Consider the following 14868-nt stretch of genomic DNA (forward strand, 5'->3'; position numbering starts at 1 on the left):
ACTTATATTTAGATATAATCAATACTATATATTGACATTAACAATCGACACAATTGTAATTTGAGATTCATGAAAATAACAAAACACTGGTATTAGAGCAGGTATAAAGTAGCCTGAAAATAGATCTGATGGATAGCTTAATGGTATCCAATTTAGATGGCAACAAGATTTGCCACTTTGCTACTATCAATTATGTATAATACCTCTTCACTGTGCTTGGAAAATACAGCTTTATATAAATGTATATGAGACTTTTCCCAGACTTATTGTCTAAAATATTGCCTCATGCATACATCACATGCATGTATTTAATTTGTGTACAACCTCAATTACACTGCGTGTTCAGAGTGGGATAGGCAGAGAGTCATCCCTAAATAATGAATGGCAATAGACCTTTTAACAATTAGTTGTATAACTTTGCCTCTTTTATAGTCTACATGTGCAGTTCCCGTCCCATGCCAGTTTGAAAAGGACTGTTTACTCAGATGTGTCCCCGGTTTCCTGCTGATGGCAGACAAACAGACAGAAGAAGGCGGATGAGTCGACGCGCCAGCTTACATTTAAGAACATGAATCTTATGGTTCTAATATACATAATAATCTTAAATCCACTACAGACAACAGAACTTGTCCTTGAAACGAGGAAAGATTTAAAGATTTCCAGAAACAACCGATAGCTTCCACATAGTGACTCAGCAGCGGCTGGTAATGCTGCTGGTATTTGTCGTCTTCAGAAGCTGCAGAATCACATTCACCACAGAATCAGCAAAGGGAGCAGACTATTTTTATCACTGAGAGCACAGAACAGATGACTTATAAAAAGGCATCAACAAAAAGAAATATACTTCCAGAACGTCATCTTCAATTTATTGCATCGCTTGATGCAAGCATGGCTGCCTCTGGCTGGAGCCAAGAGAAAACTCCCAACTTAATTACAGCCTATACTGGTACCTTAATTGAGTGAACATGCTATTATAACAGAGACCTTAGGAAAAGATATGGAGAGCAAAGACTTTCTTCTCTGCAAGTTAGTGTGTGCTGCAGATTCTGCAAAGTGCCGCAAAGCTTCTTGTCTGCTGTGCCAAGTGTTTGAAACCCTGTGGGATGCACCACACAGCTGGGTGGATGCACGCACACACACACACGCATAGAGTCATCCTCTTAACACACCAAACAATGAGCTCGGCCATTAAAAACTGAAACAGAGCGGCTGGCATCATGCAGTTGCCTGTTATGTTCAGATTGTTTATCGATAGTTTAATAGTCACAAGACCAAAGCATAGAAAAAAGAATCCGCAGCATTTGCTGCACCGTGATCTGTCAAGTCCTACGCAGCAAAAAGAAAGAAGCTGTGTCCAGCCTCAGTTGTATGAGTTCACATGTTTTTGCTTCCCTGTTCACAAGCCAACGCTTTATAGACGAGCTCTGCAGGAGACCTTGTTTATGAGAACATGCTGACATCTGAGGTCATCCTGTGCTACGTGACCTCAAAATGCCACCTCACGTCAGCACATGTCTACTGTGGCAAACTCATTCATTTACAGTTCCATTTAGAACGATTACACATGCATGAAGGGATGAGAGAAGACAGAGACAAACACTGGCACGTGAATGCGGATGATTGATGTTTGAGGATAATATTGATATGGTTGTAATAATACTAATACAATGTGGTTATGACTATGATTGGCCAATTTTTATCAGACCACAGATAAGATTGATATCAAAAAGCAGATAAATCGAAAAATAATTTGTTTGTAGAAAGGACTAACTGGTTATTCGTAATAACTAAGCAGGCATGGTCTTAATACAAGAAGGCTTATCTTAGGTAATGACAGCCAGAGCTCAGGGCAACAGACAGCAGCCAGGGAAAAGAGCAAGTGAGACCAGCCTGCGTCTGGGCTGACATTACAGTCGACGATAACTGACAAAGGCCTTAAAGACCAAGCAGCGCTGCCAGCTGTCCCTCGAAACACGAGTGTGACACACTCGACTGGCCACACATTGTTAGGGCCTGTCCATGAAACTGAGAACTGAGGCCAACGTAGAAGGACACCTTAAAATATCAGGTCCCGAGAGCATGAATGTCAAACACTCAGCTCATGTAGATGAATGTTCCAGTATAGTTTGCCATCATTCTTCCTCATCTTTCCTTATTTCCTTCACTGGCAACAAAAACGCATCACAAAAACAAGGTCAGATTGTTGTTTCATTAGCAGTATTCAAAAGCAATAAGTTACCATACCTCTACCAAGGCTGAGCAATCCCTCATGTTATTTGGTGGAAACAGGTTTAGTACTTTTTTCAAGATCCTGTCAACAATTAAATCAACAAACACACATGGAAGAAACCATAACCTTTTCAGTGGAGGTAACTATAAGTACAATTTTATGAAGACTCACATAAGGTAGCTGAAAGAACTGCTCTCTCACAAAACTTTGAATAGCCTGGTCTGAAGGTCAAGGAGCAGAAGCATTCAGGCTTTATCCAAATCCACTTTTGCAAGTTTAAAAGGCAGAAATAAAGGTTGCAGCACCAGGTGCATGGTTCAAAGGAGTTGTAATTATTATCCTAGTCATTATTGGGTGATTTTGGGCCAATAAACCAATCAAGCTGCCTTCACCCATTGCATTTAAAAGCCAGGTGGAAGACCCTTCTGTGAAGAGATCCCCTCATGTGCAAGGTGAAAGTGAGCAGACCATCCTTGAGATGTTGTTCAGATGGACACAAGTACTCCAACAACATTAGAGCTGGATGGTGATATTTGTCTGAAACTAGCAAGGACCCTTTGTGTTGGGTATGAAACAAGAGAATACAAATGATGGCACCTTCTCACAGTCTTCAAGAAACACTGAAGATTTAATGCACCCAGATTCTCATTTATTCATGACATGAAAAGTCCCAGGCTAATGAGATTCAATATCCATTCATCAGGCCTTGATGTTTCTTTTAGCCTTCTCTTGGTCTCATGAATAGCTGCCTTGTACTTGGCACTGAACTAAATTTGCATTTGACCGAATTGACAAGATAACTAATCCTGGAAGTCTCTGTTCATTTACTCCGGGTCTTCTATCCAGTGTATGTGACTGGAAACAAGTTGTTACTGTATCTCATTAATTTAACAGTTACAGCAGCAAATGGCAAGAAAGTGGCAGTACTATGAGGGGATCATTTTCAAAAAACCTCTGTTGCTTTTTCTTTCCCTGTAACCCCATTAGTGAATTTCCATCTATAGACAGCTGATTTAGTAAAAACCCATCCGTCCATATTCAAGCAGATGATGACACATAAATAATGCCCGTCGTGGCTTGTTTGGTTTGTTCGGCTTTTGTGTCCACATCCGGTCGCAGGCTTGGATCGCAGCCAGTCATCTTGTAAAAAGGATTCTGACAAGAGGGGGATTATTACTGCTGGTGGCTGATCTGTGATGTTGCTTTATAAAACCCCTACAATGGAACAAAGAGAGATGGGACGTGGTGGAGAGAGAGAGAGAGAGAGAGAGAGAGAGAGAGAGAGCTGAGGCCAGACACAACTGCAGGCATCTGAAATAGCACTAACCCACTTAGCCAGGATGGATATTGGCAAAATCTTATGAGATCATATATTGGATCATCACAGCTCTCAACTAACCTATATATGTGTCTGACTGCTTATTGTGTTAAAGTGGCCCAGTGCGTCAGAACAGATGTGTTACCAGTTACCTCACATGGAATTTTTGTATTTAACTCCAGCGTTCCTATCAGTAGCACATTTTTGTTTTGCTTTCTTATATGTACCGGTACATTGCTACTGTTTTCACCCCTGTTAATTTGTTGTTGTTTTATCCAGATTACGCAAAAACTACTGAACGGGACATGGGCCAAGAAGGATCAAATAAAATTTTGATCCAGACCAATTTCAGAGGGAAGTATACATGGAGACTGAAATGTTGATTGAAAGTAAGGGAGCTGTTGGGCCTTGGTGGAGGTATGCACTTCCCTAGGTACTAGTTTTTTTGTTTTGTTAACTGTTCCTTTCTTAAAAGGCATTGGGATGATTTTATTGCTAAATTTAAAACTTAATTTAAGATTAATTTGAAGTAATAAGTCAATGTTTTAAAAGCAAAACAACAATAGACACAAACCAACTTTGAAAAAGGGAATTTGTCTTCACTGTCCTCTCATGTTAACTGATCCTAAGTCTGAAATGGAGTTAACCTGATAATGCCTGTCTGCAGACAGCACTTTGCTGATGTCTGAAATTGAATCAGAAAATTCCTTCCCCAGGCCCTGCACTCACATACAGTAAAGAAGGGGAACAAGGTTATACTGAAAACTGAATCTGTGACCTTTAACACAATTAAATATTTGAAAGGGACAATAAATATGTTTCTGTCTCTTCTGGTTTAATGCAAGTGGCTGGGAGGAGCTCAGATATGATTAGACTGGTTGTGAAATAGAGAGAACACTCATTTTCAACAGTAATTCCATTATAAAGCCGAGTTACATATGTCTCAGTACAAAACAGATAGAAAAGTACAAAGTTCAAAGATTTGATGAGCAATGGGTCAAGTGACTTTTTGGGGCCATTTTCCAACCTGCATTTAATCATCGGAAAAAATTGGTATCAGCCAAAAAGCTGTGCTTGCCCCACACGGGGAAACATATATTCCCATGTGTGTCAAGAAACCTGAGACACCAATTACAGAGCCCTCTAATGACATCATTTCCTATGTTTGCCAGGATCCTTATTGCCAAAGAAAGTAACTTTAATGGTTGTATAATTTGACAGAAGAAGAGAAGAAGAAGAAGAAGAAGAAAGGATCTTTTGGTATTAATGCTAGCTAACTACAACCCCACACATGGTTCTGTTTTTAGCTGAGCCCCTGTGCGTGACTGGCTCTTTTCAGTTGGCAGGGAGCTGCGTACGCTGAGTGCAGTCCAACAATCAAGATATGGCTGTGTTGACGTTTGGTTTATCGGGGAAGCTTTTAAGATGGGAAAGATTCCATTGTTTTTTATCGGCGGAGTTCAATTAGATCAAGCTCTCTGTCAAAGCTCCAGCAGCTCACCCCCCCACATAGAAAATAAAAGCCCCACAGAGGGTGCATTAATTACAAACCTGCAGCGGCTGCTTTACAATGCATCTACTTGTCGTATTCAACCAAGGATTAAAGAACAGGTTTAAATCAATAAAGCACAGGTTATAAATAGAAACCAGCTCTGAGTTGTAAATCTTGCCAGGAATAAGTCGATAAAGAAAGAAGACAAAATAACGCCCTGCAGCTGGAGAAGTTACCGACATCCACCGTAAACTAATTCATCTTATTTGGCTAAAAATAAGCACTAACTGAGGTCATGCCTGCACTCCATCAAATATTCATGTGATACTTGTTTTGTTTTCCTGGAGGAATACTTTTTTTTTAAGAGAAAAGGGAGTGAGAGGAAGAAGGTTAGCAGGATAAGGGGGAGGGGAACAGTAGAGACTCTGATTGAGAGAGAGGAGGAGAGGTAGCAGGCAGAGTATCAGGGGAATCTGAGTTAAAGGTAGTTAGCTACGAGGAAAGTTGAAAAGATTTCAGTCTTTTTTCAGGGATGTACAGCACGTGAGGACCAATGTATAACAGCTTTAAGAACAAAGTTCCTTAAAAGCTCCACGACAGACCTGCCAGCTCCCAGGGGTCTCCACAGAATTCATAGTGTTATCAGTTTTAAAGAGTAGATTATGGTGCAATGCCACTGAGTAATTCTTTGACACACACACAAATCTGGACACACTCCTTCACTTGCCGCAGTCCTGAATTTGTCAAAACGACAGGAAGGCAAAAACCTGTAACCAGAGACGCCCAGAGGACTGTGTCCCCCAGCGACCTCCTCTGCTCCGCCTCAGTCCTCCACACACAGGCCACTCTCAGGCTTTAGGTCCTGGGAGAACAAACTACATGAGTTCACTGAGCTGTCCTGGAAGAAGGCTGTTTCCCATTCGGCCTACAAGTCAATATGTGAGCAGTTAAAGGGGAAATATCCGTTTGAGGTTAAATACTTAACTGTAGCAACGGGGATGTGGAAAGGCCAAGATAAAGTGATTTGACTCCGTTTGGCTGAACTGCTCAATCTGCTCTGATGAATATAGAAGTAATCACCTGCTGTTCACTAGAGCGTTGTGATTTCAGCTCATCACAATATGACGTCCATGCTGCTGCTTCCTGTCAAATTGTGAACTTAACGTTTCACATTTCAAGCTTGTATAACACTGACAGGGGAACAAGAAACTATGAGAACAGAGAGCAGTATCTATTTGTAATGAATGGAGGTTTCAGGTATTTTCTACCCTTAACTTTTCCAAAGAGAACTGAAACTCTAGCTTTTTACAAAAGTGCTAAAAGAAAGACAGGAAAGTAGAATAGTTGCTCTCTATGCTCCTAAATGATATTTGACATGATTCCAAGACTAATAAACTTATATTTTATAAGCTAAAGGTTAGGAATATGAAGTAAATGTAGTTATAGTCATTGTATCTGTATGCAATGTCTCACATACCGTTAGTAAATAGTACAAAACAATAAATAACATTCCGAATCAAAATCGTTGGTCAAATTGGATTAAAGTATCCCAACAGTGCAGTTAAAGCAGTTTTTAAATCATAATCAGGAAACGTTTTAAATTGCAATTACTATGTCTGGATGGTAAAAAACAAACAAATAACAACAGAAGATTCTAGTGACCTGTTTTAAGTACACGATTAAATACGTCAGTGGTTCTAAACAACACTCCGGCTAAGTCTGGACACTGAGATGCTGAAACTGTAATGGAAACTTGCCTTGGTAAAGTACACAAAATCACTAACAGATGTGTATTTAGAGCCCCCCCCCTGTGCTACCTTCACATCACAGCCCACCAGTAGATGACGTAGGTATTACCAGACAAGTGGTAGAAATTATGCAAATGAAACGACAACCGACCTCAGACTAGGAAGAGGAAGAATAACATTAACACTTTTTATTAGAAGATGTGTCAGACTGCTACCACTGACCGACTCTCAATAAGCAGAGGGGCTTCTGCCGCTCTCATCACAGCCAAATAAAAGCTGGTACAGGTCAGTCAGTAGAGAGGCAGGGTCGCCCAAAGACTGCTTTCCAATAGATCTGTATGATGAGGCCGCAGGCATGGTGAGTGCAAAAGAACCCTGTGTTTGGCTTTTGATGGGTTCGACCCATTGATGTGCAACCGGCTCCCAGCTCTAATGAATAATGAATGGCCATATTGTCATCACCCAAAGATCACATTTCACATGGCGATGGACTGAGCTGGTAATTAGCCAGAATGCTGCTGGTCTGCAGCTTGCTGTGTTGAACTTGCCGGGAAGTGCAGAGCAGAGAAAATTATTGTAATTACAAGGGCAATCTATGGTAGCACATCTAAAGTTTAGGATTATATTCTTTACATTTGTAACAATCACTTTAGGTTGAGGGTCAAGTCAGATGTACAAATGTTTCTTTCACTGAAATTAGGCAGAAATGAGGAAAAAGTTAAAGAAGCAGGGAAGCAAAAAAGAAGGAAATTACTGCATGATGTTCTGTCTGGAGGAGCAATTATAAGTACGTCGTCATGCTCCATCTGACCCAGAAACTCTGAAGTGAGCTTTTATGAGTCTGGAAAAGGGAAAGCTGCACGACTGGTGCGTGGTTTCACTGCTGAAATAGACCTTGGAAACACAGCTGACATGCTGCAAATGAATGTTGGGAACAGTATGGGAATAAGTTAAGATAATAAACATCCCAAGTCATACAATAATTACGGCTATTCCAGCTGATTCCCCCTTTAAGAAAAGAAAAGTACTACTAGATTATTAGATGTTAATTTAACCTCACTGGTGAATTAGATCATTAGCTGTAATTTACAGGTAACACAGTTTTTTTTTTACTTTAATATACATGTTCTCAGCTTAACTATTAGTTCAGTATAAAGCTACTTCAACAGTTTAAAAGTGGGTCACATCTCTTTTTAATTTGAATGATGAATAAATCAAATGTTTTGCATGCTGTAACGTTCACAAAACACATCATTTTCCTCATGCTTCCCATTGCTGCACATTGGGAAAGAACCTAATATATATAATGGCCAAAAGTAAAAGCTTGTATTCCTGAACATTAAAGATAAGGAGGTGAATGAGCCAATACACCAGGCTTGTTCTGAATTACAGTACTTACTATTCTTCAATTAAATAAAATGTATACTTAAAACCCACTCCTTGATAATCCCATGACTCAGCAATAATGATCACTCAAATCTACAGTAATGAACGAGCTAATTCAGAACAGTGTGCGGTTGTCTGAAGTCTTTCCAAGCCCCAGCTGATAGATGTATCTTCATGTGAAACAGTGGTTTGCGGTCGGCCACAGTAGAAGTGTCTGTGAGATGCTCCTCAAAGTGTTGTGTTAGATTGTGTGATCATCAAAACCATGAGGATACAATCAACCAAAACCAGCAGCTTAGCTTTGGTGGAGGAGATGTTCCCAGAAAAAGAGATGAAACAACCCTGATAAAACCCTTTCTGGGCAAATGTATTTTTCCGACACAAATACAGAAGGCAACGAGCTTGAGCTTATATAAGTTAACTTTTCAGTTTCCCCCCATTCGATGACACAGATTGAGCCACTTGCTAAAAATGTGAATATCTTCTGCAGAGCAATCAGTGTCTGAGAGAGCCTGGCCCATTTCCTAGTCACCAGCCAAGTGAGCAAGAGACCATGAAGAAAGAGGAAAATCTTCTCCAGGCTTTGTAGTACAACTTTCACTGCTGCATAGAGACAAAGCGTGGGAGTCACACAATATATCAAAGTGAATGTGAAACTACATCCCTGAGCAAAAGCAGCCATAGACACTTGTTTGTGGTAACTGTGAATAGAGTTGTATAGCCACAATGGAACAAACCATCAGGAAGACTTAGTGCAAACTGGTTATTAAACCCACTGACTTATCTGTAGTTATATGAACCAAGGTAAATTGGCAGAAACAAGAAGAACGATACTTCAAACTCATACAATTGTTTTTGTGTTTTATCTAAACCAGCTATATAGATGGAATATATATATATACACACAAAGGCATTTGCATTAAACTAAAAAGCTGTGAATGGCTGTGTTATTATACCAGTTGTACTAAATCGTGATTTCCTGTATTAGGCTTTCACCCTGGCATTTACCACCTAATCCTATTACCACTTAATATCATGAGTTTTTGGTTGCAATGAAAACAGGTTTTCACTGGGCAATGTGCAGGGGGAGGGAAGTTGCTGGGATCATGTCATTATTTATAAAAGTAAGCCGGGAGCAAACACCCATCAAGTGGATAGATTAAGACCCTTTCTCTTTCCCTAATGACTGGAAATTGGTTTAACTCCAAAGTCTGTGTAGGGGGAGAGCTGTGACTTTGCCTCTGAATCAAAGATTCCAGTGGCCTCGTTAAGAATATCACAGTCATCCAAGGTCACACAGCAACCTTGACTTTTAGTTAATCTATGCTAAGGTAAACTACCTCATACTATTTGTGTCAAACTACAGATGTGTACAGAAGAAAACTAAAGGTAAAGAAAAGCAGAAGGGACATTATGTCATCTGGAAAACTAGTTTTAAGAAGGAGAATGAGAGTCTGAAGGCTGTGGCATCAAGCTAATGACTGAGAGGTCACAGGTTAAGTTGACTTTGAGCAAGGTACAGAATAACCCCCACTGCCCCAGGGCAGCTGCTCAGTGATTGTACATATATCAAGTATTTCCTGGATCTATAAATCTACCTAAGTCAATAAAAAGACCATGACGCTTAAAATTTGTAGGTAATTTGATTCAACCCTAATAAATCAATTGGTCTAGGCTTCTGAATTATCTCGAACTCAATCCTCAGGAAGGGGAAAAGATAAGCTTCACCAGAAACTAAAAAAGACAAAGATCTTGATAAGACCCGGGCAGAATCTTGGGTTCTCACGTCTACGTAGGATGTTTACTCTTTTACTTCCAGTTCAGTGCAATTTGTTTAGCTACTCAGTGAGATTAAATGATTAACACCATAAAAATGCTTGATTATGTTAAAATGTTAGGCCACTTTGAACATTCACTGATTTACCACCTTAAATTAACTAAAATAACAAACATTAATGGTTATTTTATCACCACAGCTGCATTTGCAAGGTCAACATGTCAAAGCTGTTCTTCAGAGCTGATCAAATGCTGTTCAAGACAATGATCAGTGCCACGAGGTACAAATTAGAAGTTCACGTTGTGTGAGTCAGCGAAAGGGGATATCTTACCTGCAACAGGTGAGTCAGCCACGACCAGTGTTACCAACACCGTCATCCCCAGGAACACAGCCCTCTGGCCATGGCCTCGCACGAGAGCCGTGAGCATCAGCACCAAACCCACAGAGGAGACTAAACCCGCCATGGTGCGGTAGAAGTGAGGTCAAGGCATTTCATCCAGGTCGGGAAAGAAGACTCGTGCCAGAGACAAATCCGGTTTGGGTTTATTTAGGGTTGCCTGGTTTGGTCTGCTTCAGTGTAAGGCCCCTCCTTCCATAACATGTGCTCGCAGTGAATAGTGGCTGTGGGAAAAACAAAAGAGCAACAGTGTGACTCTCAAAACAAAGCAACCACGTGCACAGTTGTTACTTGAGCCTCGCTTCATTAATCAGATATAGACTGAAGGAACTATAAGCACATGCTCTACTTAAATTATTCAAAACCTTTATCACTTAAACCAAGGAGGTTGTGCTGTCATATGAATTAGTTTGTTTGTTATTTAGCAAGATAACGCAAAAACTACTCGACCGATTTTCATGCAATTTTGTGGAGGGAGGGATCTTTACGTATGGAGGACCCCATTTTATTTTTGACGTGGTCCTGGATCAGGAGGTGGATCCAGGAAGTAGTTTTTTTCCACATTCTTTAACAATGCAGCATTTTCGTTGATTTCTCCACACAGGCAAAATATTGTTATTGCCATAGAAGCAAAATATGATAGAATAAATGTTTGAAATTAGCAGCAAAATGTTGGGGTGCTCACAGGTTTGTGTTTTGTGTTTTATCTATAAAGACATATATTACCAAAGATAACAAGGTGCCATTCTAGTTTGATTAGAGTTACATTCCCAAAGCCACACAATCAGGATAATACCAATTTCTATTTTCATTTTCCTGACAGTGCCTGCTGCAATTAATTTGGATTCTTAAAGTATATATTTGGACAGTATTTCAGTCTGTATAAAAAACATACAGAAGGGTTTGTCCTGAGTTTTGTATCTTGCCTATAAACTTGACGTATTCGATTCCATGGCCAATAAGGTGTCATTCTCGTTTGATTAACATTCCCACAGCGCCAAATTTTATTTTTCATTATTCTGACAGTTTCTACTGCATTAAATTTGTACTGTTAAAGTGAATAAGTTTGTCATGCATGTTTGTGTTGTATTTCCCTGCAGGTACAAACAAAGATCAATTATAAATCTTGATCTCCAGCTGATTCCCCCTTTAAGAAAAGAAAAGTACTACTAGATTATTAGATGTTAATTTTACCTCACTGATGAATTAGATCATTAGCTGTAATTTACAGGTGACACAGTTTTTTTTTTACTTTAATATACATGTGCTCAGCTTAACTATTAGTTCAGTATAAAGCTACTTCAACAGTTTAAAAGTGGGTCACATCTCTTTTTAATTTGAGTGGTGAATAAATCAAATGTTTTGCATGCTGTAACGTTCAGAAAACACATCATTTTCCTCATGCTTCCCATTGCTGCACATTGGGAAGAACCTAATATAAATAATGGCCAAAAGTAAAAGCTTGTATTCCTGAACATTAAAGATAAGGAGGGGAATGAGCCAACACACCAGGCTTGTTCTGAATTACAGTACTTACTATTCTTCAATTAAATTAAATGTATACTCAAGACCCACTCCTTGATAATCCCATGACTCAGCAATAATGATCACTCAAATCTACAGTAATGAACGAGCTAATTCAGAACAGTGTGCGGTTGTCTGAAGTCTGTCCAAGCCCCAGCTGATAGATGTATCTTCATGTGTAAATTTGTACTGTTAAAGTGAATAAGTTTGTCATGCATGTTTGTGTTGTATTTCCCTGCAGGTACAAACAAAGATCAATTATACATCTTCAAAGAGAAGCAGAATATGAGGTTTGTCCTGCACATTGCCATCAGGTGACCTCACCACACACGACCGACTCTCATCCCATTAGATTAACTAACATCTACACTGGGGCTGCATGAGGTGGTGAGAGGAAGAGGAGGGTCAGAGGAAGGGCAGCTTCCACACTCTTCATCCTCAGGCTGTACGACCTGCTCTCAGCCATCATCCCCTCGGTCCCCCACAGCGTCCCGTTACTCTCCAGCTTCACGGTCATGACTCCTTCCCAGAGTCTGAGCTTGGGTTAGCTGCTAGCTAGCAGTCACTAGCTCACAAGCAGGGAGCCCCCCACCCCCCCCACACACACACGCACACACACCCATAGCGAGCTGAGGGTGCACAACTATATTCCCCTTCACCCCCCCCCCCCCCCCCCCAACCCCATAACAGCCATTCCCCGTGAATCCTCATAGCTGCGCATTCACACTTACCTCCACCCCCCTCCTTCAAACAATGGGGCTCAAACTCTGTCCCTCGCTGTGTCTTCGTGAGGAGGAAGATGTCCAGATGTCCAGATGTCCTCCGAGGCTCCGTCCTTCACCCTCATGTGGGAGGAAAACCCGCCTGCGTGTTTTAAAGCGCTTGTCAGATTGTGTCTCCGGTGCAGACGTGTTGCGCGTTTTCTGGTCGCTGGTTTTTTCACGTGAAGCTCTGACGGTGTCGTCCTTAGCATCGGGTTAGCCCCGCCTCCCGGTAGAGGTGATTGGCCGGTGGTTTATGGATACCCGCTCCTATTGGCTGCAGCGCGGTTCCGTCAAATAGGGGGAGGGGTTTAGAAGTAGGTTGGTCCTCCTCCGTTGGCGTCTGCGGCTTCCACGGCAACGTGAGGATGCTTCGGCTTCATGTCAATGTCACGAGCTGCTTCTATATTAATAATAATAATAATAATGATACAATTAAAATTAAAATAAGAATAAGATTATAATAATCATAACAACAATAAAATAAAATTATGATATTTACAGTGGTATTACGCTGCAAATTGCAATAATAACCTAGGAAATGATTCCAGGTCCCAACCCCCAATAAGTGATGAATCCCAATAAGTGATGAATCAGAATCAGAATTATTATTTATTTGCCAAGTATATTTGCACATACAGGAAATTTCCTTGTGGTGGTTGGTGCATTGTACATAAAAAATAAAGCAACAATTGGACATAAAACAACAATATATGCAGTAAGTATACCTGAACCTGAGTGTAGTTGTTGAAGTCTGTTGCTCGTCAGAGATGATGGAACTTCACAAAGCATTGAACTACAGACACGTTCATCACTTATCTGGGTCCCCTGGAAACATTTCCGTTGTCGTTTTTTTGTGTGCAATTTGCAGTGAGTTGCTGCACGAGCTGCAAATGGCTGTTTAACTGACCATCATCTATTATGTGAATGTGTTCGAGAATGTTAATGAGAATAGAAATGACCCCTTAATACCTCATGCATGAACCCGTTTTCCTCTATTCATTATCTTTAGTCTACAGCTTTTGTAGATGTTTGATACATGTTTGTATTTATACTGTTTCCATTTCTAGTCATTTGGTCTCACCCCTTTTATTGCTTTTATAAAGTGACTGTGCATCATTGTTTAAAAGCCTATTCAATGATGCATATCGTCCACTGTTGCAAACGTCATCCCCCTCATGGTTCTGTGTTTTAAAATAAATGGAGACACCAGAGTAACCTGATGACGTCATTGTCAATCCAGGTGCTTCAATGTTTTGGTGCACACCGCCATCTAGTGGTAGATCACGAGACTCATGCTGATGCTGATACATGAGTTTTTCTTTTTCAGACAGAGCCTTTATATTTCATATGTGGTTTCCATTCCCACTTACTGGGATCAGTTTGGGTTTTGATTTCGTCAGAGCTAACAGTCTTAGTTTAGCTGGTGCTGTTTGTACCATGGTTCAGATGCCATTCAATGCTTATGGTTGTCAAAACATAATTGAATAGTTTTATACATTATCCTGCAGAAACCTGTTTTACAGGGAAGAGGTTTTTGTAAAATTTGTATCTTCAACTGTAATTGAGACATTTACTGATTAGTTTGCCAATTCAGGTTTTACAAAATCTATGATGAGAAACAAATTATGGATTATAAAACCTATTAAGTAACCTTAATCTCAACCAAATACATAAAATTGATTATATTAAATTTGACCATCACACATGAAGGCATAACAATATCTTTAATTTAGTATAATATAAATATAGTAATAATATAATATTATACCATCATCACACACACACACAAACACACACACACAGATAGAAAGAAGGACTGGACGGCGGTGCCGTGACTTAACAGTTTAAATGTAAATCCAAGACAAAGTGTGATTACATTTCTACACATATACAATATGCATATGTGAGCATACAAATTCTCATTAATAACTCGATTCACCTCGGAGACCGAAAAAATGATCAAAAGTAACAGTGAATAACAAGCTATAACATAGTTCACCACAACGCGAGCCCCTTCTCACCCTACAGTTAGTAAAGAGGACAGTTAAAATAGCTATATTCTTCTATTTGACGAAGCCGGTTGTCTGTTAAAATCCTCCTGTGAAATTTACAATGCTATCATTTAATTTTTTCCCCGAAGCCTAATATAAATTCACTCCATTTTTCTACAACGAAAATGATTAAGAGAAGCACACAACATCATAATGGTAACACAAGCGCTTAGTAGCAAGT

The 14868-nt window shown here is 40.0% G+C and overlaps 1 protein-coding gene across 1 annotated transcript in view; it reads right to left on the reverse strand.

Annotated features, from left to right (window-relative positions):
- The window catches only part of si:ch211-1e14.1 (UPF0606 protein KIAA1549), a 35937-nt gene extending 23109 nt beyond the window's left edge, over positions 1–12828 (reverse strand). The window contains exons 1-2 of the mRNA XM_053427999.1: positions 12604–12828; positions 10283–10572 (exon numbers count right to left, since the gene is read on the reverse strand). Of these exons, the coding sequence (XP_053283974.1) occupies positions 10283–10415 (133 nt within the window). The 5' untranslated portion in view covers positions 10416–10572; positions 12604–12828. The remainder of the gene's footprint in view (positions 1–10282; positions 10573–12603) is intronic.
- Positions 12829–14868: the final 2040 nt, after the last annotated feature.

Source organism: Pleuronectes platessa, chromosome 7, assembly GCF_947347685.1.
Source record: "Pleuronectes platessa chromosome 7, fPlePla1.1, whole genome shotgun sequence".
Taxonomy (NCBI): Eukaryota; Metazoa; Chordata; class Actinopteri; order Pleuronectiformes; family Pleuronectidae; genus Pleuronectes; species Pleuronectes platessa.